The sequence below is a fragment of the Lissotriton vulgaris genome, chromosome 12, assembly GCF_964263255.1.
Source record: "Lissotriton vulgaris chromosome 12, aLisVul1.2, whole genome shotgun sequence".
Lineage (NCBI taxonomy): Eukaryota > Metazoa > Chordata > Amphibia > Caudata > Salamandridae > Lissotriton > Lissotriton vulgaris.
Genome location: NC_141700.1, coordinates 106,240,191 through 106,266,169, shown reverse-complemented (window position 1 = coordinate 106,266,169; position 25,979 = coordinate 106,240,191). Strand labels below are relative to the sequence as shown.

Below are 25,979 nucleotides of genomic sequence, written 5' to 3'. Positions count from 1 at the left end.
GTCCCATGATGCACGTAAGCTAACGTCACTCCCTGCGTCTAAATGTGACGTTCCCAGAGAGAGTATGCTAGACAACGAAGACGGACTGTCACAGCACTGGCGCAACTCTTGTGAGAAAAATAACACGACTATTACACGAAAAAAAGCAATATCTAATTCACAAGGAAGATTACAATAACCTGTATTTATTTGGTGATTTAACCAAAACTGTATTTATTAGATTACAAAAAAGAAATAAATCATGATTAGACTAGGTGAATAGCCGCCTTATTGTACGTAATAATTTTGTTCCAAAATTTTGTAATTCAAAAATTCTGTTTGTTTCCACGGGCATTACTGTTAACCTCGGTCATTGCTTCGCTCAGTTTCGATTCTTCCGGTGCAGTCTTTACACGGCCCTCCCTGCCTCTTCCTGGAGATGTTCTCCTGTCTGTGCCGTGGCTGCACAGCGCCCCCGGCGACCAGCTCTGGGCTCTGCAGGCTCCGTTGCATTTGCAGAAGGAGGAGAGAGGGGAACGGGGTTTGCAACACATCGTCCCGCCCAAGGCTGGGAGAAGAGGGATACCCCCGAGAAAGGTAACCGACCACCACCCTTCCCCCTAAGAATAAAGCGAGGGTACCCCGCCAAGACCCCTCCCAATGTCAGAGGGAACACAGCGCTCCCTTAGCAAGAGGTCCCCTAGAGAAAGAGCATCATCGCCCCTCCCCTGAAGAGCATCCCAGTGGATGCTGCTCATCTAGTAAGGGCCCATGCCCCCGAAAGAGAGTCCCTGAACATAGAGAGACACCTGTCCCGGGAGAAAGGCTGTCGGGGTGGAAGGGCTCATCTGAAACGAGCCAGAGGAATGGCTCCTCATCAGAAGACGCAGGAGCAACCCCACTGAAGGGAACTTGGCTTTCCTGGTTCCCCACCTTAGCACCGTTATCAACAAAAAAGTGCCCCTTACACTCCTCCTACCAGGCTAGGGAAAGAGTGAGGGTACAACAACCCCCACCCATCCCCACCACTGGTATAAAGGATCCCCACATTACTGGGTAAAAATATATCCTTGCTTAGAAGATGGTTCTCTTCCCAGAAAGAGACAGGTTTCCCAGTAACACTAGCTATCCCACCACAACTACATAGTCCCCTCAAAAAGGAGACCCCCCTTCCCACCCACCAAAGGAGAGTGTGCACAACAGAAGTCCTAAGTCTTCGCACACCAGCCCCCCCCCCCCCCAAATTGTTCTGTTCTAAACAAGTAGATAGAGTTAGCAGACTTCAACCACCTCTCTTTCCATAGGGGTCATCACCACCCCACGCCCACAAAAAATAAGCATGGCTAACCACCCCACCTCAGAGAACGGGGTCACCTATCTGTAAATCCTACCTCACATACAAGGCTGGAGATTTGCCTGGTCGAGGCTGAAGAAACTTGCAAACCCCGCTCCCCAAATCCAGTGTTCCCGATGGATCTATTTGGTGCACAGAAAAAAATGTGACTTCGAGGGATCGACTTTTCTTGGCCACCAACATTTTCATCGAACTTCATCATTCTTCATCTGTCAGTGTGCATGCATCAGCCAAAGAACTAATTCCGCACCAATTAACTATTCACCATGCACCCATAATCTCATCAATCAGCTAGCATCTAGCAACTGATCACCAACCTTCATCTGTCTGTTATCACCCCTCATTAGGTTGCAACAGCAATCCTGTTTGACGCTACAAAATGTTGGCTTGTCACAAGCATCTTTCACCATCTACCACACTTCATCTGTTCAGCTTAAATTGACGATCGCCTCCAGAAGGTGGTATTTAGTACGTTGTTCTGGTTTCTTCAACTGTTGGGGTGCACCCATCACTATGCTTAAATCATACAGCATCCTGTACATTACCTTCCATTCAACGCTATGGTGTTTCTGAGTGTGGCACCTAAAACTTCCAGACTGCTGCCAGAACTGACATTCAACCATCATCTCATTCAGCACATGGAACTTCTTACCTGCTTCTAACTCAATATCCACCAAATTGCTCCTATATTTTCTAGCATCTTGATTAATGTGGGCTTCGTCCAGCGTCTCATCCTCCATCAATCATCTGCTGATCGGCTATTCTTCACAGTATACACCAAATAATTGAATGTCGTCTGGCGTCATCTGTTTTCATTCATCACTGTATTTTGCAAACTGTGTTTGGATTGCCTCTTCAATATGATCTGTGTTTCTGACTGATTCCGCTTTATCCGTTAAAATCCTTCTACGTCTTTTCATGCCTACTTTTTCTGTTTATTCCAACTTCCTGCACCTGTTTCACCTTCTTGTCTATCTTTCTACTCCTGCCTGCCTTCCACATCCATCGATCATGCTGCCAAGCAATCCCCTGTAAACTGATGACACAGTAGTCAATACTACGTCTGAGCAGTATTACTGCCTGGGATAAAGGACTTCCGGAGAACAGCATCCCTGATCTGCCTGATGTTTATTAAAACCAACACAACCTGTCTATGTGCTTTCAATAGTGAACCTAGAATTGCATAATCACAGGTGTTTTGGTATGCAACAGCTGTATTCTGTGGGATTATAGTAATCTTTATGAAATAGCAACCCTGAAATGGGGTTTGACCATTTAGATGCAAGTTGATACACAGGAACTTTGTAAGGGCCTGCTGACTAATAGAGATCATTGTGTGTTGCATAGTCGCATCTATGAATTCAATATCCTGCTGAAAAACGTAGACTGATCCTGCCCTCAAAGGAAATGCGATTTGCAGTCAAAGCCTTTTCACCACCTCTGCACATTCCCCTTTTGAAGTGCGCAGGAAGCCGACAGCAGCCTGATGGATCCCATTGCGAATGCATTGAATTTCCCGTAAGCACCATTGAGTTCTTGAAACAGGTCGTTCAGGCTGTGCCCACCCCCGGGGCACCCTTAAGAAGCACTATCTCGCCAGCCAACTCTGCACTTTGTTTACTTCACAGTCAGTTGTGGTCTCTCCTGCCCAAGGCTTTTCTGCGTTTTTCAGCTTGGTTTAGTCATTTTGCACTTTATGCTTTTCCGTAATAAATAAAAGCATTGTGTGGTTCCAACGACTTGTTAAATTTTTTATGAATCTACAGTTTACGCACAAGCTCTAGGGCTGGAGCATCCTCGTCAATGTGGTCTCTGAAAATGGCCTCTGTTCTTTCCTTCTGTAACATTTTCTCTGCTTCAAGATCTCACCATTTCTTCTGCATTCTTCAGTCACTTGCTGATCACCTTGCAAAGCAATTTCTTGGAATTAGATGCTGAAACCTTGCAGGATTTTTTTTCTTTTTCTTCCATTGTTTTGGAGCAGCAATGGATTAAAGTGATAACACCATCTATACTCTCTACGGTGGAGTTTTATTCAGGTGTCCGTGGCTTATTAAAAATCAACAATGGATCGTTAAGATCATGGATGGGGATTCCAGTGTGGGGTCAGGGAGTCTCTTGGGGATTCTCTAATTGTGCCAGATGCGAGGCACATCAGCCACACACAGCCTTGTTGTAGAAGTATTGATCCACTGGGTATGAAACCTCATGTTGGAGTAAAAAAATATCCTGTCTGTTTTGAAACTGAAGCCAGCTTTTTTCATTACATAAGTTCAGTCTGTCTTTATCTAGGTACGTCTTGGGAGTTTTATAGGAATGTGAGTGGTTGGTATATACTTTGCCTATCGGTTCCTGGAAGTGGTGGGATTTCTTGAAGAAGGTGTCCTACCATACTTACCGCCATTTCCCATGAGTCCTGTTGGCTGCTACCTGTGGTGGGACTTCCTCGCGCCTTTGTGGAAAGCCATGCCATCGCCCACTGACTCCAGCCTCTCGCTGACTGGCAGGACCTCCCGCAGTCTCTCCCACATGCGTGTGCAGCGAACCTGGTCGCAGATTCTACTTGCCCTTGGCTTCGTCCAGGTCACCCTGGGGGTTCTCATCATCACATCAAGCTTGGTGGCTGCTACCATCACACCATCCCTGAAAATCAAGCACTCTTGCCCTTCCTGGGCCGGCTTCTCGGTGAGTGTGACAGAATTGGGGTGCATGGGATGGCTGAATCTGGTGATCAATGATGGCTAAATCTGATAGTTAGTGATCTGAGTTTGCCAGTAACAAATTATTGAATTAAGGCTGGTTCGTTAAAAATAAGTGGTGGTTAAAATGGAAGTCAGGGGTGGCTACATTTGGATTTTTAGGATTTTTGTGTTTGCAGATAGCTGATTGGGCCGCCAGTGGTCTCTGAAACTGGTGGTAGGCGAAGGCTTGGGGTCTGATGATCAGAAGTGGCAGACTTTGACAGTCGGGAATGGCTAAATGTGTCTCTAGGTGAAGGATGAGTCTGTCTGAAAGTGACGGCTGAATCTATTTGGCTGAATTTAGCAATAAGTAATCTAGGCACTGGTGGTATCTGGTTTTTGGCACGGTAGAATCTGGTGGTTTGTGATGGCTGAAACTTACTGTCAGTCATGGCAGGATCTATCAAAAGTTAGTGCTTAATCTAGGAGTAAATGATGGCTGAATCCTATAACCAGTGGCCATTGCATCTGGCATTGATCAACATTTGCATTAAATGTGTGAATAAGGTTGTTAGTGATGGCTGAATTTGGAGATGAATTCGGGGCAGAGTGTGTTACATTTGTTGATGAATGGCTGAATCAGGTGGAATTCGATGAATGAATATGGGTGTTAGCATTGGATAAATTCTGCAATGAAAAGGATGTGTGTATGGCGACCCTTGCAAAGATCCAGCTGACTAACTGTGTGTTCTTGTGCCTCACTCAGAGATCTGTGAGTACTTTGCAAGTCAGCATGTCTTAGTCCCATCCTAGCTGTTCACCCTTTCATTCTTCAAAGGTCGGTGTTATTAGTAACCCCTGAACATGATAATAACTTCTATTATATAAGGTTTCAAGAATCCATTCGATATGATCCTTGTGCTCTACAAATGGTCGCTATATCTTTTGGCAATGTACCATAGCATGCACCCCCTGCAGGTCACAGGTTCAACTCCTTGCCAAATAGACCTGGCAATATCTTTTCCTCCTGCTGAAGTGTATAATAGGATTTCTATCTGGATGAGTGATTTTGCCGATCATTGCATCAGAGGAGGGGATTAGAGTCCGTGATGTGTTATGTTCTTGTAAACATTTCCTAACATTATGAGATGTACATTTTTTCTGCAGGTTGAAGCCATTTTTATGTTGGACTTTATAAATTCGGATGGCCTGTTTGGAAAAGTATGATGTCTGGAAATTTTGTTTTTTATTGCACCTGCATTTAATAACTGTACTTTATGAAAACTATAGTATTAATCACAATTAATAACTAAATCGTTAAGACGATAGGAGTCGGCCCTGCTAGGATTCGAATCCGTGTCTGTTATTAATAATGATTGTTGGGTCTGCTGTTGAGGGTTAGTGACAGTAGCTGGGGTTTTGTGCAGAAGCGGCTGCACCCTGCCCTGCACACCCTGTCCCTACACGCCTGCTGAGCGCCTTTTGTTCCTGCTAGTCACTGCTGAGCATTCCCTGGCTCAGGGGGAGATCCATTAAGAGCACTTTGCACTAATGGATCTGGGAGTGGGTGCCCCATACCAAACGGCCGGCACTGCCTCGTTAAACTTCACTGCAGCTCGGGGAAGCTAAATCGAGTGACACCCTGAGAAGAACAGGTCAGCCGGATATTGAGGAAACCCTCTGGAGGAGGGCTCTGGGCCTGTTTTAATGGGGTGCAGGGAGGGAGGCCACCTTGGGTGCTGTCTCGGGAGTTCTGTGGATTTGAGGAGAGCTCTGGTGCAAAGGAATATCACTAGACATGTGGGGGGCTCTCTTGGGGGATGCAAGGCCTGTCTATCTGGGGTGCTGCGGAGAAGAGGAACACACCTCTGAGTGTATGGTGAAGGAAGGCTGTGTGGAGCGCAAGACAGGTAAATCTGTCATAGAGCAGGAAAACATCTGGGTCTGACCTTGCGGCGTTTTTTGTGAGGGAAGCACACATTTATTTATTTGAAAAGTTTTATATAGCGCGTACAAGACCCGGCGGGGTATTGGAGCGCTGTACAAACAAAATCAGCTGGTTAGGCTGGCACAGCATAAAATAATAGATGGCCAAGCTTATACAGTAGAAGCACAGTGGAGACTAGGTAGACATGTAAACAGTTAACAAGATGAGGATTGCAAAGTAGACCAGGGAAGGCAGTGTTGTAAGGTCAATACCATTGGTTTGTAAGGCCACAGTCCGATTGTCACATGTAACTATTCAGGAGCAAACCGTTGACTTCTTTTTTAAATGCATAGGTCGAGGGGTCCATTCTGTTGTCTGGCGGGAGAGCATTCCAAATTCTCGGAGCAAGACCTGAGAAGGCACGGCTGTAGGTTATCTTCTTTTTGAACTTTGAACACAGAAAAGCTTTGGGCTGTAAAGTGGTCTGCACTAGTCATTTTCTTGTTTACCCTCCAAGGGGTGGTTAGGCACCCCCATGGCCCATCCTAATGGATCTTCTTAGGGTAATATGCTCCAGAGAGCTCTGTAGGAACGAGGAGCACCCAACTGCCAGCCCAAAGGGCTTTCCTGGCACAGGGGAACAGTCCTCAGCCAATCACAACAGTTACTGTATGGGAGTGATGTACTTCTGGGCCTTCCCTGCTGAGTCCTCTGAGGAGAACTTTCAATGCCTTTGTTTATTGATTTCTCTGTAGAGGATTCGATTTGATTACCACTGAACCAGTCTTGGAAGGTATGCTCTGATGGAGAAGATCAGGGTTGTCCCTTTCCTTAGGAGATACTCTGAAAGAATTACGCATGGGTATGTGTGAAAGTAACTATGGTGAAGGTAGCCATGAATAGGTCTGTGTTTGTGGGAAGATGGAAGATGCTCTCGAAGACTAGAGCACCATGATCTTGTCTTGGGAGAGACTGGGAAGATGGGTAACTGAACACCCCTGGGATTTTTAAGGGTGTGGTCTGAAGACTGTTAGCACCTCTTGCTGTTTCTCAAGGGAAGTCAGCGAAAGAAAGGATCAACTGAGCATAAGTGGAATTTAGAGGGGCTACTCTGTTGGTTTGGAGCAGCCACATCTGGTGAAGCTTTATCTTTGGGTCCAGGGTCATCGGAGTTTTCTGGGTGGTGCGGGTGGTGGGTGTTGTAATTTGCCACTGTTGTCCCAGGGCCACCAGGGCTGATACAATTGTGTCAGATAGCAAACCTGCTCTCTCTGGGTACTTAAATCTCCAATCTAAGGACAATATGCACATTTGATGTAGCAGCTTAAATTCAAAACATACAACTGCAGAATCAATAATGCGGTTACACCAGAACGTTTTCAAGGCTGGTGTGACGGAGTACAAGTACATTGGGTGTGTTTGGATCCTCTTCTTTCATATTTTTGCAGAATCTAGGCTTGGTGCTTGTTGGGAGGGGTAAAGAGCAAACCGCAATAACCTGTCCAGGCAAACTTACTCTTTTAAGTATGTTGCACAGAGACTACTCAAAGAGTAGATGAATCATAGTTTATTGGCTTGAGGGAACACATAATTTTTCGAATTGTTGCTTTCACTGAACAGAAGCTGAAACCAACAAAAGTACAAGCTTGTACCAAAATAAAATCAGCATTCAGTATAATTTTCTGGCTTTATCCTCTTTTTCTAGGGTTTCTGAGGCAGCAACAAAAGCCAGAGCTGTATTTACCCAGTCAAGGTTTCTTGAGTTTTGTCTCTAGACACCAAGTCCCTTGCATGCTAGGCAGAGAGTGGGGCGTTAGGTTTCAAGTACATTGCAGAATATTTTTTTTGTATAGGAGCACATATGTACCTCCAGTTTATCATATAGCTTCAGTTTTGGGGCAGAGGTCCAGTGAACAATGGGCATGTAGGCTGTCGGGTCCACAATAGCCAAATTCATCCAGAAGGCAGATCAGCATTGTGTGCAGGCCCAGACACCATGTCATCTACGGGGGGGTCACCCTTCACAGGTATTCTGTTTCCACGACCACCAAATCACGCAACAAAATAATGTGTTCATAAACAAAATAATCACTATACAATAATTTATTTAAAAAATCACTTGGTACAAAGAAAATGATTTAAAAAATTGCAATTAGAAAACATCTATTTATTTATTATATATATATATATATATATATATATATATATATATATATATATATATATATATACACATATATATCCAGTTCCCTACTGTATGTGATTTTAATTGCAAATATGTTTTTTTTAAATTATTTTCTTTTTACCTATTGTTTTTATCCTGCTTATGTGAGACTGCACATATGTTACAAGAAGCAGAAACTTGGCCAGCTTCTCCACAAGGGATGCAGCTATGGAGCCCTGAATAAATGACCACCCATGAGCTCCAATCAAAAACCAGGCATCCCATTGTCTTAAATGCGGAAGGAGGTTGCAGTAGCCACCTTTAGAATAATATTGGCCCAACCATACCGTTAGAGCATGGACACTCCCAAATGACATCACAGAACGAATGGATCGTCAAGTTCATTAGAAGAAAAAAATAGAACAGGATTGGATGTTACTGCTTTTTCAGGCTATTCTAGGAAGTAGAGCGTGGATGTGTCTGATGGTTTGGAGGGAAAAGTGGGGCTCCTTTGCTCCTGGCTTGGAAGATAGGGATTCTTGGAGAGTGGAGCACTCTTGGATCTGTATTTGGGGTGGATGAACTCTGTATGAGCAAAACAACAAAAAAAGTTTCTTAACCTGGAACAAAAGTTTTTGCAACTTGTATATAGTCAATGGGTGTGCATAGCTCTGGTACATAGTGCTCAGATGCAGGATTATAGTTCGTTTGTCTTAATTTTAACCTTTTATTGGTGGATTTGTGAACAGATAGATGCCCATTTAGGGGAATATTTATTTTGTTATATCTTTAACCCCTTGGGCGGGGCCGCGATTCTGCGCCTGTGTGGCAGAATCGCGAGTGGGCGGATTAATGGAGGCCCCCAGCCGTCATCAGCACACGCCCACCGTAGTGCATGACGGCTGGGGGCCGTCGACAGCATTGAAGGGGTTAACATATATCTTTATCTCCTGTATAAACATGAGGGCAGTAAAGAGAGACAGGAGGCCATTTCCCCCAAGTTTTAGCACTGTTCGGTTAATTTTCATATGGAATGCGTTGCCTAAACCTATTAGTCATCGCAAAATTACGCATTAAGGAGGGCATGTGCCACAAGCAGCCTTCATAGGAGCATTCATACAGTCCACTCTGCTTTGCCATAGTGGTGAAGGCTTTGAAGCACAGGCAGACTGTTGTAGCTCAGAAAACTATATTGTACTCCTGGTGTCTTCCTCAAAGCCAGTCTTTGCACTTAGTCTGGTAACAGAGTGAACTCTGTGACATTAAATTGCTTTTTAGGGCTCGCAAAGCGAAGAGCCCGGTTGTATGGGGTTTAAAAATGGACCTTGAAATTCCTAGCTCGTGCGTGTGCATTTCCAAGGTCCATTTTTATTGGGCTTTGTGTGCGTGCTGTTTTTTAACAGAACACGCAATAGGCCATAGGCGGTCGCATAGCTCCGCCTATGGCCTATTGGTGTCTGTTGCGCGCACCAAAGCCCATATGTCTTCAATTATCGCGGCCAGTCACGGCCGCGATAATTGAAGGCATATGCTCGCAGTGGCGCACGCGCGCACCACTCACGGTTTTTTTTAAATCCTTTTCACGGCGAAGCGCTGACGTCTTGTTGTAATAATGTAGGCGGTTGAGCGTTGGAGCTCTGGTGCGCGTGTGATTGCACATCTGGCAACACCAAGAAACAACAGCCTAATCTGAGTTCATCTTTAAAACGTGCTTCTGAAAGACGGATTGGGCTGGGGCAGAGTCGGTCGCATGTCAGGAATGTATTGGACACGAGCTGCCATATAGAATCATGCACCTGCCCTGCTGCGGTATTGATATCCAGATACTACCTGCTTAAGGTAGAGTAGCCTGCACACTGTGTGAGAAATACTGTATTACCTGGGAGTTTCTCTCCTGCCACTAACACCGAACCCATCCCCCCCTCCGGAATATAAGAACGAGTGCGTCCATGAAAGTACCGTTGACCAGCACTATTGTTTCCAGTTGTTTCTAAAGGTGGGTGGGGCAGGATCCCAGGGCTGAGGACAGATCTGCTGGCTTTGCCTTCCAGATGGCCTGGCATTCTCTTTCAGCCCAGCCCCTCGGCCACCACGCTCCACTCAGCAGCACCCGGACCACTCAAAGTGTAGCCAAGAGTGTAGTGCACAATGCAGGCTTCGTGGGTTGCATGGGGTGCAGTGCTGGCCCCTGCGCCAGTGGGTGTAGGACAGGACGCAGCCTGCACCGCCTGTCCCTTGCCCGCGAGTGAGTTGCCGTGTCACCCCTGCTTTTATGTTTTTCGCGCGATCGCGATCACTTTCCTTTTGCTTGGTAGTTACAATGAGCATTGTGTGTTTGCCCGTCCTATTGCCTTGTGTGCTGACCTCTTGTCTGTGTACTTTGCTCATGTGGATTATTGGATGTAGACTTGCTTATCAAACGTTTGAGGAGAGAGCTCAAAGTTTGTGTATGTTATCTTTTCATTAGTACAAACGCACCATTCCATTCACAAATACGTTAAGATGAGCTGAAGCTCGTTAGTTATCAAAGGAGAATAGAAAGGAGCGAATTTTGCTGCTCCTCAAACATCTCAACAGAATTTTAAGATTACAAGGAGACGTGTTTTCTTTAGCATATTTTAGTATGTGGGAAAGGCTTTACTAATCTGCTGACAAGTGCATTGTGGGTAGCCTTAATTGGCTGCTGACGGGAGAATTAGTAACCTGTAAGTGATTTCTTTGAGGTGGACATTAGATCATACAGTTCAAAAACATTTCGATAGGTCTATACCTTAAGACCCCAAAGGCAAGTAGAAATCCCTCCATAAATTGCATTATCTTAAAGGAAATATGAATAAGAGGTGAGGCTGCAGTTTGAACATGTTTCATTATTTGTTTTGTAAATGTAATCTTTTTGTCCAAAGCGGCGCTACTAGTAGCCATTTTTGACTTACAATCATGATACAGATGACCTCAAGTGGGCTATACTTTAAGTGATCACTCCATATCCAAGAGGTGGAGACGTGGAGTCTCTGTTACTAAGAAAAGATCTAGTCTCATATTAAGATTTAACACTGTACGTGTGGGGCTCAACGAAATTTGGCCGCAACTTCAAAACATCTGCCACCACAGGCTTCAACTGGGAACATTTGCCAACATATGTTCTGCATGAATAAAGTGAATCTAGTACTCTTGACCCGTTCCTGCATATATTTGTGCAGCTCAAGGTTACATTTTCCAGTTAACTGCTATGTGGCACCATTAAACCGTGCACAATACAAACTAGCACATTGAAAAAGAGAAACCGCATTTCCCAACAACCATTTTGCGTTATGTATTTTTTTTATTTTACAGAGCTTTATATAGCGCAAACTTCACCCGAATCTGGTATCAGAACGCTTTACATAGCACCGTTTGCATTATATGAGGACACATTCATTTGTTGGGTAGGCACGGGGAGATTAACCCCTTCGCTGCTGATGACGAGCTCAGCTCGTCATTAGCCACGGGTGGTGTGTGCTGATGACGAGCTGAGCTCGTCATGTAACGCGGAAAATGGAAAACAGCCGCACAGCGCAAAAATTACCGCAGCAGCGATGCGGTTAAGTGATTTGCCCAGAATCACAGGATGTTCAGAGTCATTGTCGAGACCTGAACCCGGTTCCCCAGCAACGTCAAGATGCAATTGGAAATGTGCGCACTATACAATGGCTGTCACATTGATTGAAAAGACAATGGTTAATAGTGCCTGGAGACGCTACTCTAGTGGAATTGGAAAAATTATGCGCACTGAAACTGAATTAGGGCGCAGATTGCGCCTGAAGGCCGTGCGGCCGTTACAATATACCACTGACACACAATCTGTGCAGTCACACTCCAGCATGCTTAATGGCTGTTGTTGAACTACAAGCTGAGCTTCCCTTCTAGATAAGGACCCTGCCCGACTTTCGCTGATCACTTTCAAATGCTGGTCAGTGCCACTTTCTCTCCAGTGTCTGCTGTGGCTTCTTGTGGGATAGGAAAACTAATGAAAATTCGGATTTTGGGAAGGTACCTAGGGTCATTTCCTTAACTTCCTTCAAAGTACAGACAACACAACATCTAAGAAAAAACGTGGTGTCTTTATAGAGAATAAATGCCAAAGTATGAACCTGCATTTCTTCGCCAATTAAGGGCCGAGATCTCCACGCACACACACCACCAGCCGTCAGTGCACGCTTTCACCGGATACAAACACCACCAGCTGTCAGTGCACGCTTTCACCAGGGACACACACCACCAGCCGTCAGTGCACGCTTTCAACAGGCATACACACCACCGGCCATCAGTGCATACTTTCACCAGGCACAGAGACCATCAGTCATCAGTGCACGCTTTCACCGGGCACAAACACCACCAGCCGTTAGTGCACTCATTCACCAGGCACAAACACCACCAGCCGTCAGTGCACGCTTCCACCAGGCACACACCACCAGCCGTCAGTGCACGCTTCCACCAGGCACACACCACCAGACATCAGTGCACGCTTTCACCAGACACTTCACACCACCAGCCGTCAGTGCATGCTTTCACCAGGCGCACACACACACCTCCAGCCGTCACACACCACCAGACGTCAGTGCACGCTTTCACCGGACACACACCACCAGACATCAGTGCACACTTTCACCAGGCACACACACACCACCAGACGTCAGTGCACGCTTTCACCAGGCGCACACACACCACCAGACGTCAGTGCACGCTTTCACCAGGCGCACACACACCACCAGCCATCAGTGCACGCTTTCACCAGGCACACATCACCAGCCGTCAGTGCACGCTTTCACCAGGCACACAGCACCAGCCATCAGTGCACGCTTTCACCAGGCACACACACACCACCAGCCGCCAGTGCACGCTTTCACCAGGCACACACACCATCAGCTGTCAGTGCACGCTTTCACCACGCACACAAACCACCAGCCATCAGTGCACTCATTCACCAGGCACAAACACCACCAGCCGTCAGTGCACGCTTCCACCAGACACACACCACTAGACGTCAGTGCACGCTTCCACCAGGCACACACCACCAGACATCAGTGCACGCTTTCACCAGGCACCTCACACCACCAGACGTCAGTGCATGCTTTCACCAGACACACACACCACCAGCCATCAGTGCACGCTTTCAACAAGCATACACACCACCAGCCGTCAGTGCACACTTTCACCCGCAAGTATAAGTAACATAACAAAAATATCGATAGTTAAGGAGGTTTCAGCTAAAGTAGCCAAGCAGGATCTTGCCCCTCTCGAAATATCCTATCTACGTCTTACTAGCACATAGAAAGGGTGAAGAGGACAAAGAAGGCTCCCACTTCAATGATTAGAGTGGCAGACCCTGATGCAGAGGTCTAGCCCGGGACCAGGGTTCAATTCCCCGCCTCTGCGGGTCTTGGGCTCAAAAATTCCACGGACCTGATAATTCTCGCCTCTGTGCCTATTCCAATCATGGAGTCCCACTCTGCAACTCTGGGCAATAGCTTGCTTAATCTCCACAACGGCCCCCACAACGCTAAGGTTGCCTGGCCTCCACCTTGGGTGTGCCCAGGAGTGGACGCCTCACAGGGAAAGCCAGGATGGGTTCCACAGCGGTATTCGTACAAGCGCCTTGAGACCCTTGCGGGTGAGTAGTGCGCTATACAAGTATCAATTTACATTTACATTGATGTACTAGGATGTGGTCACCACCCCTGCTAGGGACTTGCTGTCTTTCTAAGCAGCCAGGCAACCCACAGAAATCTTCTTAAACTGCTGAGGTCACCATCAATGGCTGCAGTCCCACTGAGAGATCCGTCAGCAACAACCTGTGTTGTGAGGAGAAGCAATTTTACCAGCTGGGTGGAATGCATATGATGGGTACTTCAGTTACTCTGTTAGTTTGTGTTGAGGGGAGAAAATAGAATATTACACTAGATGATTCTCCAGTATATGTTAGGGGGCAGACTTAGCCGAATATTGTAGGTGGGGGGCCAGAGACAGCAATCTTTCTGCCTTTAAAAGACCCAGAAATAGCCAAAGTAGTCAAGGACTTATCAGTTGGTATTAACAAGACAACTGCTTGTAAATCAATCTCCTGGCAAGAACCTTTAAATCCTAAAATGAGCATATATTGGCAACAGTCTCCCTCGTCTGTCTTTAAGAATTCAGATAGGCCATGACGTTAAAGTGTTTTGACCGGACATAGCCTTGCTTGGTCAGGGGTTGAAGTGAGGTACTTTAGGAAGTTCAGCAGGCAAGAAGTGTACTGACAGAAAGAAAGAAATGGATTATTACAGTAAGAAGAAAAGCAAGGGGGAGGTTTAGCTGGAGAGAAGCAATGCCACAGCCTGAGTTCTACGCTAAATACCAGCTGCTGTTCAAACAACCCAACAATCTTCAGAAGAAAACTGGGGCAGGAGTGTCCGAAATTAAAATCACCTTAGAATACATTTCTCACACCATGGAGAGCAGAGCTGACTGTATTACACCCTCTCTTATCAAACTGGCCAGTTCTTTTCATCAATCCTGTTGTGTTCCAAGGCTCTTTTATTTCTATGCTTACACAGCTTTACTCCGATCCAAAACCACCCCCTTCTTCGAGCATGATTTACAGTCATCTCACTTTCACCCATTCCGTGTTCAAACTTTACATTCCTTCTGCCCTAACCGCTCCATCCACAGGACGTTGTACATGACAAACACGCAGCCTTGGCCCCACTCTGCTTCTCAACCCAAAGTATACATCTTATCTTACTTGGCCTTTATATGTTATCTGTGTTGACTGCTACCATAAAACCTGTGGGGCTGAAGAATGAGGTACTGGTGACCGACCTTCAAAAATCAGCATCCAGTGGCTCTCGAAAATGTGGCTATTCCTACATGGCGGTGGCGGCTGGTGACTCGAAAATAGTGGGGCGTTTATAGGGTACTTTCCCCTGCTGCTACCTTAACATTGTTTATTTATTTATTTTTGCAGTTTTACATAATACGAACTCGCCCAACAGTATTGGAGCGCTTTGCATGAGCACCATTACATTACATAAAACACACCACAAGAAGTTATATAATAATATTAATAATAATAAATAAACATAATAAATAAACATTCAACTTATCTCAGCAGTTGACCTTCTTTGCACGTGTGCGGGCCGGCTCTGAAATCCACCTGCATCACGCGCTGAATAGAAGAGCTGAGCAATGCATGTCAGGCGGGTAAAGTGAAAGTAAACACCATGCATCCCAGCCAATGATAGCACTGCTTTCATGGTGTTTATAATAGTAAACAGCATAAGTGCATTGCGAGAATTGGCTGGGGCGGGCAACCACAGTGCTCCATCTGAGAACGACGGAGCTGTGTATTTGCTTCCCCACCTACCTGACAGCTATGACTGGGGAAGCCTGAACTGTACATGTTGGGCAGGCCATAAGCAAAATACCAGTCACCCTGACATACGCAGTTCAGTTAAGAAACCCTAACTGCTGGGTACCAATAAACAACACCTACTAGTAAAACAAGCATTGGCATCGCCAATATGCCTCGTTTTTATCTATCTCCCTCACTTACTTTTTTGTATTTGTTCACCCCCTCTGTGTTTTCCCACTGCTCTCTTGTAATTTAAAAAAAATTGTAATGTATGTTTCCTTCCCTGTACATGCCAGCCCACCTCCCACGCCTCTTTGTCATGGCATCCCCTAACAGTACATATGTATACAAATCATAAGCCACTAAGATTTTTCCTCTACATAGCCTTATGGTGGAAGAACTCCCTGTAACTTTACCCGCTGGACACTGTCGTTGTCTGATTGTTTTTAACTTTAGGTGAGTTTTTTGAATGACTGCGAGTTACGAATACCGAATTGGTGTTCATATTTTATTCCAAAAGTTTTATAGATATTCACAAGACACTCTCACCAAATCTTCACAAGTGAGAGGGTTTGATACACTTGTGCAATGGTGTTGTGACACGCCTGAATTTTTTCACCAGCATGCTGAATGCACAAGTATTACAGTCACTGATGCACCTGTTACCAATCTGTTTGTGATATGTTCTCCCTCTTCCTTCAACAGGTACTGACAATCACAACTAGAAGAAGGGTAATATAATATTAAGTTTCCCCTTACCCACCAATGTGGTAGCCTACAAGAGAATAGAAGCACCACACTCTAGGGTATTAGTGTAGACAGTTTTATTACATCAGATACTTGCTAATAGTCAACCGGATCCTGAAGAATCGCTAGACAAATTGCACAGTAGCGAGAAACATGTTGACCGGACTACACAAATTCTAGATGACAGTTGGAAACATCATTTTACACCACTCTCCTCTAGAATAATTGCTTTTAATTAAAGCAGTGGCCCTTCTGCTTAAAGCATTCCTGGTACCACTAGCTTTATTTTAACAACACAACATCATGTCTACCCCATTGTTCTGGCCCCACACCCGCACTTCATCTATACGGCTGTTGGAAAAAGATCTCCGCTAAAGAGCCCCTCTATGAGGTGTTGCCCGTTGGGTATTGCACCGCCGACCCAACGAGGAGCAGGCCCAAATGATGAAGCATGACACCTGAAAGGGTGTGTGAGGGCATTAAATCCAACAAAATGGATTCCCAGGGCTACCGCCAGGTAACCCTGCCATAAATCAGCTGCATCACAGACTGTCATTCTCTTCTCTTCCTTAGGAACAACACGACAATCTTGTTTAGACATAATACATGGGCACGTCGTGTTTGGACCTCCTACTCTTCTAGAGTAGCAATAGCCCGTCACTCCTCTCTTTTTGATACCAAATCCCCTAACGGTGACATCCCCTCTTGTGTGCATATCTCTACCTGTGTGTGTTTTTTGCTGGGTGCGCGTTTCTGTATCTGTGTGTGCATCTCTATGTGTGTGTTTCTGTCTCTCGGTGCACATCTCTGTCTCGGTGTGCGTGTATTTTTCTGTGTGTGCATCTCTATCTCTGTGTGTGCGTCTCTATATGTGCATTTGTCTCTGTAAGTACGTCTCTTCTCTGTGTGTGCATCTTTGTTTCTATGTGTGTCTCTGTCTGTGTGTGTGTCTCTATACGTGTGTCAGTCTCTGTGTGCGTGACTGTCTGTGCGTCTCTGTGTGTATGTTTCTATGTGCGTGTCTGTCTCTGTGTGTGTTTGTCTCTATGTGTTTATCGGTGCATGTGTCTCTCTGTATGTTTGTCTCTGTGTATATGTCTACTGTTAGCCTCACTGGCAATGTAAACATGGCATGGGAACGCTATAATACACATGCTTACTCCACAGATACATACAAATCTGCCATTCCCTAACACACACACAGTACACAAACCAGCAAACATATCCAGCTAAATATAAACAATGCCAAATTCTCTAACTCTAACTAATGCGAGACCTGTTGCATTGCAAATGCTTGTTTATTTCTGTCTTGCCTTGCACTTCTCCTCTCTAGGTCTCATTGCATAGCTCCCGGAGCTACAGTGCTCTGCACCGAAAGGCATTCTCATCCGCTTTAATAAACGCGGTTAGGGTAACCCTCCTAAACCTTCCACATGGTGTGCAAACGGTTTGTCGAATATTGTCAAGAGCCCAAACGGGGCACTCTAGGGACCCCCTTACAACATTTACCTTCAAGGTTAGGGAACAGTCTTTCCATTAAAACCTTAAAGAGACAGATTTTTTTTTGTTAGCAAGTACTTGTCTTCTAGTAAAGTGAAGTCAGTCTAAGGTAGTTATGTTTTTCTGCCATGAAGAATGGTGCTTCTCAGCCCACTTGCTTCCTGGGCCTGATTTCTTGATGGTCACAGGATTACACTTTGCATGCCCCTCCCACTCCTCCCCTCCTCATGTCCTGGACTCAACAGACCCTCTTCCCTCTGCTTCTAGAGTTGGCTATAATGTAGAGCCCGACACGACAAGAAGAGTTAGACCAAGCCTTTCTTATGAAGGTGCCATGGCTTGCCTGATTGTTCCTTCTCCCACCGCTAGGTACAACTGATGTGGGTCCTGAATGGAGCAGTCTGAGGCGAATAAGTGAAATGTTTCACTAATCGCATAACCAGAGCCGTAGACTTGCAATAGTGTTTTTCTACATTTTGTGTTTGAAATAAGTTCCTCTTTAGAGCAGCATCATCTGCATTTGTCTTCCAATTCCATTAGGCCATGTTGCGTGATTGGTTTTTAGGTCTCGCGACCTATCAATGCGCGCAAGCGCATTGAGCGGAGCGAGAATTCAAGTAGCCAAAATCATTGTCAAACCAAGGGCTTTCTACTGCGGTTTTGTTTAAGTTCACGTGAACCACGTGACCAAACAAGCACGCGCATCAGCCTCCCTCCCTCCTATCAGCCGTACTTTCAGTTTCCCGGCCGCTCATCTTCGCAGCACATCAAAGGGCTTCGCCCAGCGTGCGCTCTGCAGCTTCTCAGCTTCTCCTCCCCTAATTATTCTTGGATGGCCCAGCACCTCCCCTCTCTCCCCACACACAGCCTTCCTTGGATTTCTCCTCCCCCTCCCCAGCCAGCTTCCCCCAGGCCGTGTTCCCTCCCCTGCTACCCCATCCTCACGATGCATTATAATTCTGCTTGTTTTTAGACCTAGCACTTTGTTCACCTTTATTTTCTGTCACCCCTTCCACCTCATGTTACTTTTCAGCTCTTTCGTGTTCTGTCCAATCCTTCCAGATGAAAAGCGTCAAACGGCTGTGTATATGTCTTACTGCCAATTTAAATGTGCTTGCACAACATGGGTTGTGTAATAGGCGGAAGCAGACGCGCGCCATTGTCTACTAGTATAATAGAAGTGATTCATGACATCAGATCGCTTAGCCCTGGGCAGATTCAGCTATGGCTTTATTTTGTAATTTCTCATCCGCATCTAAATGCAATCATTTACAAAACATTATCGGAACACAGACAATGAGGAACTATTCCTCCCACAGCCCGTGTGCTTAGTATTTGCTTCAGCGTCAAACGTTCAAAACAATAACATTATTATGTATTTGCTCTATTCGTAGATGCAGGACTTAGCTTGGATCCTGTTTTATTAATTAAATGTTTTTTGCGCACTCATCTTACTCTCCCCCTGGGAATGAACTGCAGAGAGTCGGGAAACAGCACAACTCGTCCACGCAAGGGTTTGCTCAGTCATTTCACTTAGGTGTGACATTCCCATAGTTTCAGTGCGCTTAACGTGACGTTTAGAGAGGCGCAGCGTCGCTAGCTCTGCAAAGCACCTCTTATTATTCATTGTATCTAAAATCATCCAGTTTCTATAAGTCCTGCACAAATCATAGCAGCGTTGCACTGCCATCAGCTGTAGGAGTGTTATGCAGGTCTTTCCATATAATCGTACAATCAAGCACATCTACATGCAAGAAACCTGCAGTCACATGAATTTTCGGCCCTTCTCCATGGAGGGGCCACAGCTTGCGCATTAATTTCAGTTTACCAAACCTTGCTTAAACTTCTGCCAAAGTCTCGGCCTTTCGTCATCATGCCCAGTCTTATTTTAGCACACATGACTTGCCTTCTAGAGTGTCAACTTCACCCTCTGACATGTCAGTTTCAAAGCCCTAATGTTCAGTGAGTGATCCGAATACAAACCCAAGGTTCGCTCAAGTGACACGCATGGCCACTTGGTGATTATTTTTTTTTTACAGAACTCCCTAAACTGGTGATGAGCTGCTTCCGACATCTATCATTCAACATCCACTGCGCCCATCATGCATCCATTCGCCCAAGCATTTACCCACCCATTCACACTTGCATCCATCCCTGTGTGCTGCTACCACTACCCACCCATTCACACTCCCATCCGTTCATGTGTGCTGCCACCCCTGTCCACCCATTCACACTTGCATCTGTCCATGTGTGCTGCCACCCCTACCCACTTATTCACACTTGCATCCATCCATGTGTGCTGCCACCCCTACCCACCCATTCACACTTGCATCCGTCCACGTGTGCTGCCACCCCTTCCCACCCATTCACACTTGCATCCGTCCATGTGTCTGTCAGCCCTACCCACCCATTCACACTTGCATCCGTCCATGCGTGCTACCACCCCTACCCACCCATTCACACTTGCCAATAGGTCTCGCAGTAGGAAAGTTGGAGCTATTACAATTGCAAATAACAATGCCTTTTATTTTTGTTTTCATTTTAAAAACATAAAGGGCTTTGTCATTTACAAAACCAATAGCTCCAACTTTCCTACTGCGAGACCTATTGGCAACGCCAGTGCTTGTTCTACATTTCAGTTTGGGAATGCCTCTGTCCAGCCATTACTTGTCTTCCATTAACGGCCATGACTCAAATGTACTTGGTCCCAGTAAAGTCCCAAGGGCCATCATTTAAAATAACCATTTTCTGTCATTCATACAATATTATAGATCAATGTATTGCATATGTAAGTAAATTACATAAAAGATATGGACAACAGCACACTGTCCCTCCTGTTAGAGGATTTTTCCTAAAGCCTAATTGAAACTGTTGATTCTATGTGCTGTCCACAGATGCTAGCATAACCTTGCCATTAACTTTATTTTTATTTATTCACAATTTTCGTGCTGCCTTTGCCCTGATGCTGATCTCTTAAATTGTGAAAGGTCGAAAGCCGTCTTCAAATTTAGGCTGAAAAAAGACTTTTATTGTGCAATGATGTACATATATGAAAATGTCATTCATATATTTCCGTGCACAATTGTGGATTATTGCTACTTTTCACCATTGGCTTTGTTTTCTGTGTGCATCACTTTGCCTCGTCCGCTTTGACTTCATGAGGACTGCGTGTTCCTTTTTCCCATTGAGCACTTTGTATTCACTCTTGATGCTTCCATTAATCAAATATAGATATATTTAAAAATATTAAACAGTATATTTGTGGATTATAGTTAGCCGTATTGTTTTTTGCAATTTAATTACATAATTACATATGCAATACATTGTTTTATATTAGTTTGTGAATGACAGAAACTGGTTATTTTAAATTATGCCCCTTGGGACATAGTTGTGAGATATCAATATTAACCCGTCCCTCTGGTTCTATGGTTTGGTCCTGTTGTCTATAGCAATGCCCCCAGTAAAGATTGTCTACTATGGCTGCCTGCAGCCAGTGCACGATGTGGGTTGAATCTCTCTCCCTTCTGTGTGGACTGTGCAGGTCATGTGCTGTGGTTACCTGGATGTGGGTTGGCTTCTGTTGCATCTAGTGAACTCATTAGATCTTTACCATTGATGCTTGGATCCCATGAATGACTATAATTTGCCTCTCTGTGACTTCTGAGTGTGCTCTTCAGAGCATTCACCATGGCAGTGTGTGGCTGGGGATGCTCTTGATGGATTGTGGATGAGCTCTAAGGAACATATAGCATGGCCGGATGTAGTCCACTGAATTTCTTTGGGTTGATCCTGTTGCTCTCTCACTTTGGGGTGGATTCCATGCAGCATTTACCCTGCTAGCTGGGGTAAGTGCACACCAATGAGTTCCTCTTATGCCTCAAGACCAGCCGAGGAGTAGGACCTTTGCCTTCTGAAGGATAGCAGGCAGGCCCATTCACTCAGCTATGGTTCACACCATTTCATTCAACTCCCCACATAAACACTTCAACACCATTGTAACAACACACATTCCACTGGTCTCTCACTCAAGACAGCATAAGTAACACATAAAACCCACACCGTTTAAATAATTAAAAATAAATTGATATAAAGCACATGTTCTATCCCTCACTCTTCTACAGTACATGCTTAGGCTCAAGCAATCAAGGTTAAGACAAGAGCACCACTCTAGTTGATCTTGCACAACATCAAAAGATATTGTACAAAGGATACACTGAAATTCAATACACATCCAGTTAGCCACCCTCAGTGTAGCGTACAACTCATTTGTAATGGGCTTTGATGCCTCAACCGTGGTATGAAGCGCTCTTTGAAATGCAACTAAAATAGAGACCAAATTCTTTTTTGGGGATTGAACACTACAGCTGTCCCACACTTCGCTCTCAGTGCTTGCTTCAAATATGCTAGGGGCGAATGCTGTGTATATCTGTGCTTCTTCCCTACATCATCAGGCTACCCAGATCCCCTGGGCTTGGAAATTGGGTAGGGCGAAGGGAAGGGGACAGAGCACCTTAATGCAAAAAAACCATCTAAAATTCCAGAAACAACGTAAGACCTGGCTTTTCCCTTAAAGATCGGCGCCCACAGCAACTCATCAAAGTGCTGGGATGCCCCCGGGTAGCCATGCGCTATAGAAACGTCAATACAATACAATGCAATGGGTGAGCCATCTTCTATGGTCACAGCTCACCTTTGACTGTTTCCGCACATGGCTTCCTATACCTGCTGTACGTTCTCTTTTGATTAGGAGTTGGTGTGCTGCTTGCTGAAGCAGGCTAGCCAAAGATATGCCTCACCTTTGTTTTCCTACCCTTAGGCTGCACTTGAGGACACTCTAAAGCACAAACACCATAGTTACAACCAGTCACAAATATGAAACGGAAGGTAGGACCCAGTACCTCCTCTTTGTAGCATTTTGGTACTTTTTATTTTTTATTAGCGGGCCTGCATCACCAGATTCTCAATCATTACTCCTTGTTGCACAGCGCCCTCTGCATAAGAGCTGCTCTCCAGCTTAATCTCCTGGAATCTAGGCCCAAGTGGTGGATCATTATGAGCTGATTGCCTTTGACACGCTCCACCCAACTCTCCAAGAATATTATTTTATGGAACAAATCTTTTTATTCATTTTATAAGACAATCAATCACCAATTTTACAGCTGTATGCCTACAACCAACTTGGCCGGCAGCATGGGATAGATGCACGAAACACATTTACTCAGCTTCAGTGGCTACAACCTGGAGTCTGGCAGCGTTGTTTGGTTTGCCTGAGTCTATATGGCTACCATAAAGGCGTAATGAACATCACTACAGAGACACAGAAACAAAATGGCAAACCCCCTCCCACCCACCAGCCAAAGGAAAAGAAGGTAATGAAAAGGGAGCCTACACCAAGTCCTAGATCCTTTGGTGCCACTCACCCCCTCCAGACAGCTCCACCCCAGGGACCCACACCATTACGTACAGGACAATACCTGATTCTGTGCCCTCGGGATCAAATGCAGAATTTGTAGGAATTTGGGGCACGTGACTTCTCTGAGTTCTTTAGATAATAAAGATATAAAAGAGGCCCATAATTCTGCGTAGGTTTCGCCCTTCTTATCTTGCACTAGAGAAAGGCGTTCCCTGGCTAGGCTCGACCAGACTCTGTGTAGCCAGGCCATGTGATCCGGCACAGTTGAAGAGCCGCAGTTCACCAGGATCGCTTGTTGCGCTGCTAATAACGCCAAAGCCATTTGCCCACCCTGCAGAGAGCGCAGGGGGCACATCAGCGCATTTGAAAGCCCTAGTAGTGTGTACGCCGGGAAGCGGGGTATCTCGGTCTCAAAGGCAGAGTCTATGTCGTTCCGCACCTTCTCTCAAAATCGCTCTAGTCTCGTACAATGCCAGAGCAGGTGCTCCAGAGAGCCGGCCAGTCCGCAGCCCCGCCGTCATTTCTCGGTGTGGTTTTTATGCCATCGATGGATACGAGCCAGAGTGAGGTACCAATAAGATGTGACCTTGAACGCAGATTCGGCTCCGGCGGTATTGTAAGCAGTATGATGCGCCCTATAGTGAATATTCACCCACTCTTTATCCGAAGGGGCCCTCCCAATTTCCTTCTCCCAGCGTAGCTGACCTTTTGTGCGCTTTCCTTCCTGACCAGTTGCAAGCAGGGTATATAGCTCCAAGATCAAGTGCTTATTATCTTTCTTGCTCATTAGCCTCTTCGTGAAAGGGTTGAGTTGATGAGAGACAAGCAGCAAGTAGGCCGCTGAGGTGGCCCAGTGTCGCAGTTGTAGATAGTAGAATCCATCGGACTCGGGTAGGTTATTGTCCTGACACACCTGGGAAAAGGGAAAGATGCCCTTCACATCAAACAAGGAGCCCAAGAGTTTGCAACCTGCCTCCCTCCATCGCTTGGTGACTTCAGATTTACAACCCAGTGGGAAATCTGGGTTATCAACCATCGGATTATTCGGAGAGGGGAATGTTATTAGCCCCCCCCAGAGGGCTTCAGCATCTTTAGTATCGCTGCGATGAACCACACGTCCCTCCAGATATTTGCTCCAGCCTGGTCCTTGAAGGTGCAGTGTTTTTCGGAAAGAGGGAGGTTCCATTCTAAAACAAAGCGAAGGTGAGAGGCCTGTACTTATCTATGAACCAACGGAAAATTCACACCACCCTCACTCTTTCGCCGTGCCAGTTGGGACATGGATAGTCGTGCCTTCCCTCCTCCCCAGACAAATTTATTTATGGCCAGCTGCAGAGCTCGCACAGCTTTCGGAGGGGGCACCAAGGGCAGGGTCTGAAACAGATATAGAATCTGCGGTAGCACCGTCCTCGTCACCGCTGTATTGCGCCCGAACCAGGCCAGCGTAATCCTAGACCACCCGTCTAAAGCCCTCGCAGTCTGCTCCACCAAAGCCGAGCAATTCAACTCCAGCGTTCGCAACAGTGTAGGAGCCAGGAGGATGCCCAAGTAGGTTATCAGGTCATTGGCTCACCACAACAGGCACCTCTCTTTCAGTGGTTCTACATGTGCTTAGGGCGAGGACAAATTGAGGATATGGAACTTGCTGAGGTTGACCATAAATCCCGAGACCCTTCCAAAAGACTCCAGTTCAGTTACAAGCGCGGGCAGGGACGTGAGTGGATCGGAGAGAGATACAATTACATCATCCGCATAGAGGCTCTGAATGCTTGGGTGGTCTCGGATCCTTTGGGCAAAGGGCTTCATATATAGGGCGAAGAGAAGGGGCGAGAACGGACACACCTACCTCGTGCCCCTGGCAATCGAGAAGGGGGTCGATGGAACCCCCTTTACTCTAACAAAAGCCCAGGGGGGAGTGATAGATACATTGAACCCATTGGATAAAGCGCCCCCCAAAGCCACCTAGTTGTCAAACAGGTAACTCAACCGCACCCTGTCGAACACCTTCTCTACGTCCACTGACAGGAATATGGCCTCCCTGCGGTACCTGTGCACGCTGTCCATGAGGTGTAGGAGTCGTTTCGTATTATCTCCTCCCTGTCGAGTGGAAATGAACCTTGCTTGGTCCGGATCAATCAGACCTTCCATTAATGGGTTTAACCGGGCTGCTGGAATATCTGCGAAGATTTTGGCACTAGGTTAAGTAACGGGATTATCATCTGTCACTGAGGCACATACTGTGTATACTTAGCTAGGCACCCTTACTCTGTTGATCCAAGGATCACTGATATTTTAAGATTATTTTGTATTCCAAGCCCTATGTTTTGACTCTTCAACAGCTTATGCAAGACCTTTTAACTCCTTGGAGAGGTCAGGTGGGTAGCATGTGAATCTATAATATTGTCAAGTTTTAAAACCTTTGTTTTAGAGTTGCAATTTGTTTCTTTTGTAGAGTTCCAGATTTACAGGGTGTCAGTATTACTAAATTGTATTAATCTCACAAGGGAAGGAAGCTTGCAGCTGCATGTTTGCATCGGAACAGCTTTTCCACCTGGAGCATCTTTTTTTAAACAAAGTTAAGGCCATAATGCTTTGTAAATCTTCTTTATTTTTAAATGTATGTAGTATTCTGCATCTCTTGTACCACTCAAAGGAGATCCAAATACTTACATGCTCTCGAGTCTAGTGAAGTGCACTCTGGGCGTACACATCAACAGTATGATATGCCAGCCGGTAGCCAATTAATGTAAATTTGTTAAATGGTAAGCATTATGTTTTAGGGAGTTTATTTAGCATACTGTCGCACAATATATCTTAGCAGTATAGTTTTATAGAGTATGCCAAT

General features: G+C 45.6%; 1 protein-coding gene across 1 annotated transcript in view; it reads left to right on the top strand.

The window, feature by feature from the left end:
* The first annotated feature begins 3,639 nt into the window (after window positions 1-3,639).
* The window catches only part of ENTREP3 (endosomal transmembrane epsin interactor 3), a 96,928-nt gene continuing 74,588 nt past the window's right edge, over window positions 3,640-25,979 (top strand). The window contains exon 1 of the mRNA XM_086946372.1: window positions 3,640-4,018. Coding sequence (XP_086802498.1) covers window positions 3,743-4,018 — 276 coding nt within the window. The 5' untranslated portion in view covers window positions 3,640-3,742. The remainder of the gene's footprint in view (window positions 4,019-25,979) is intronic.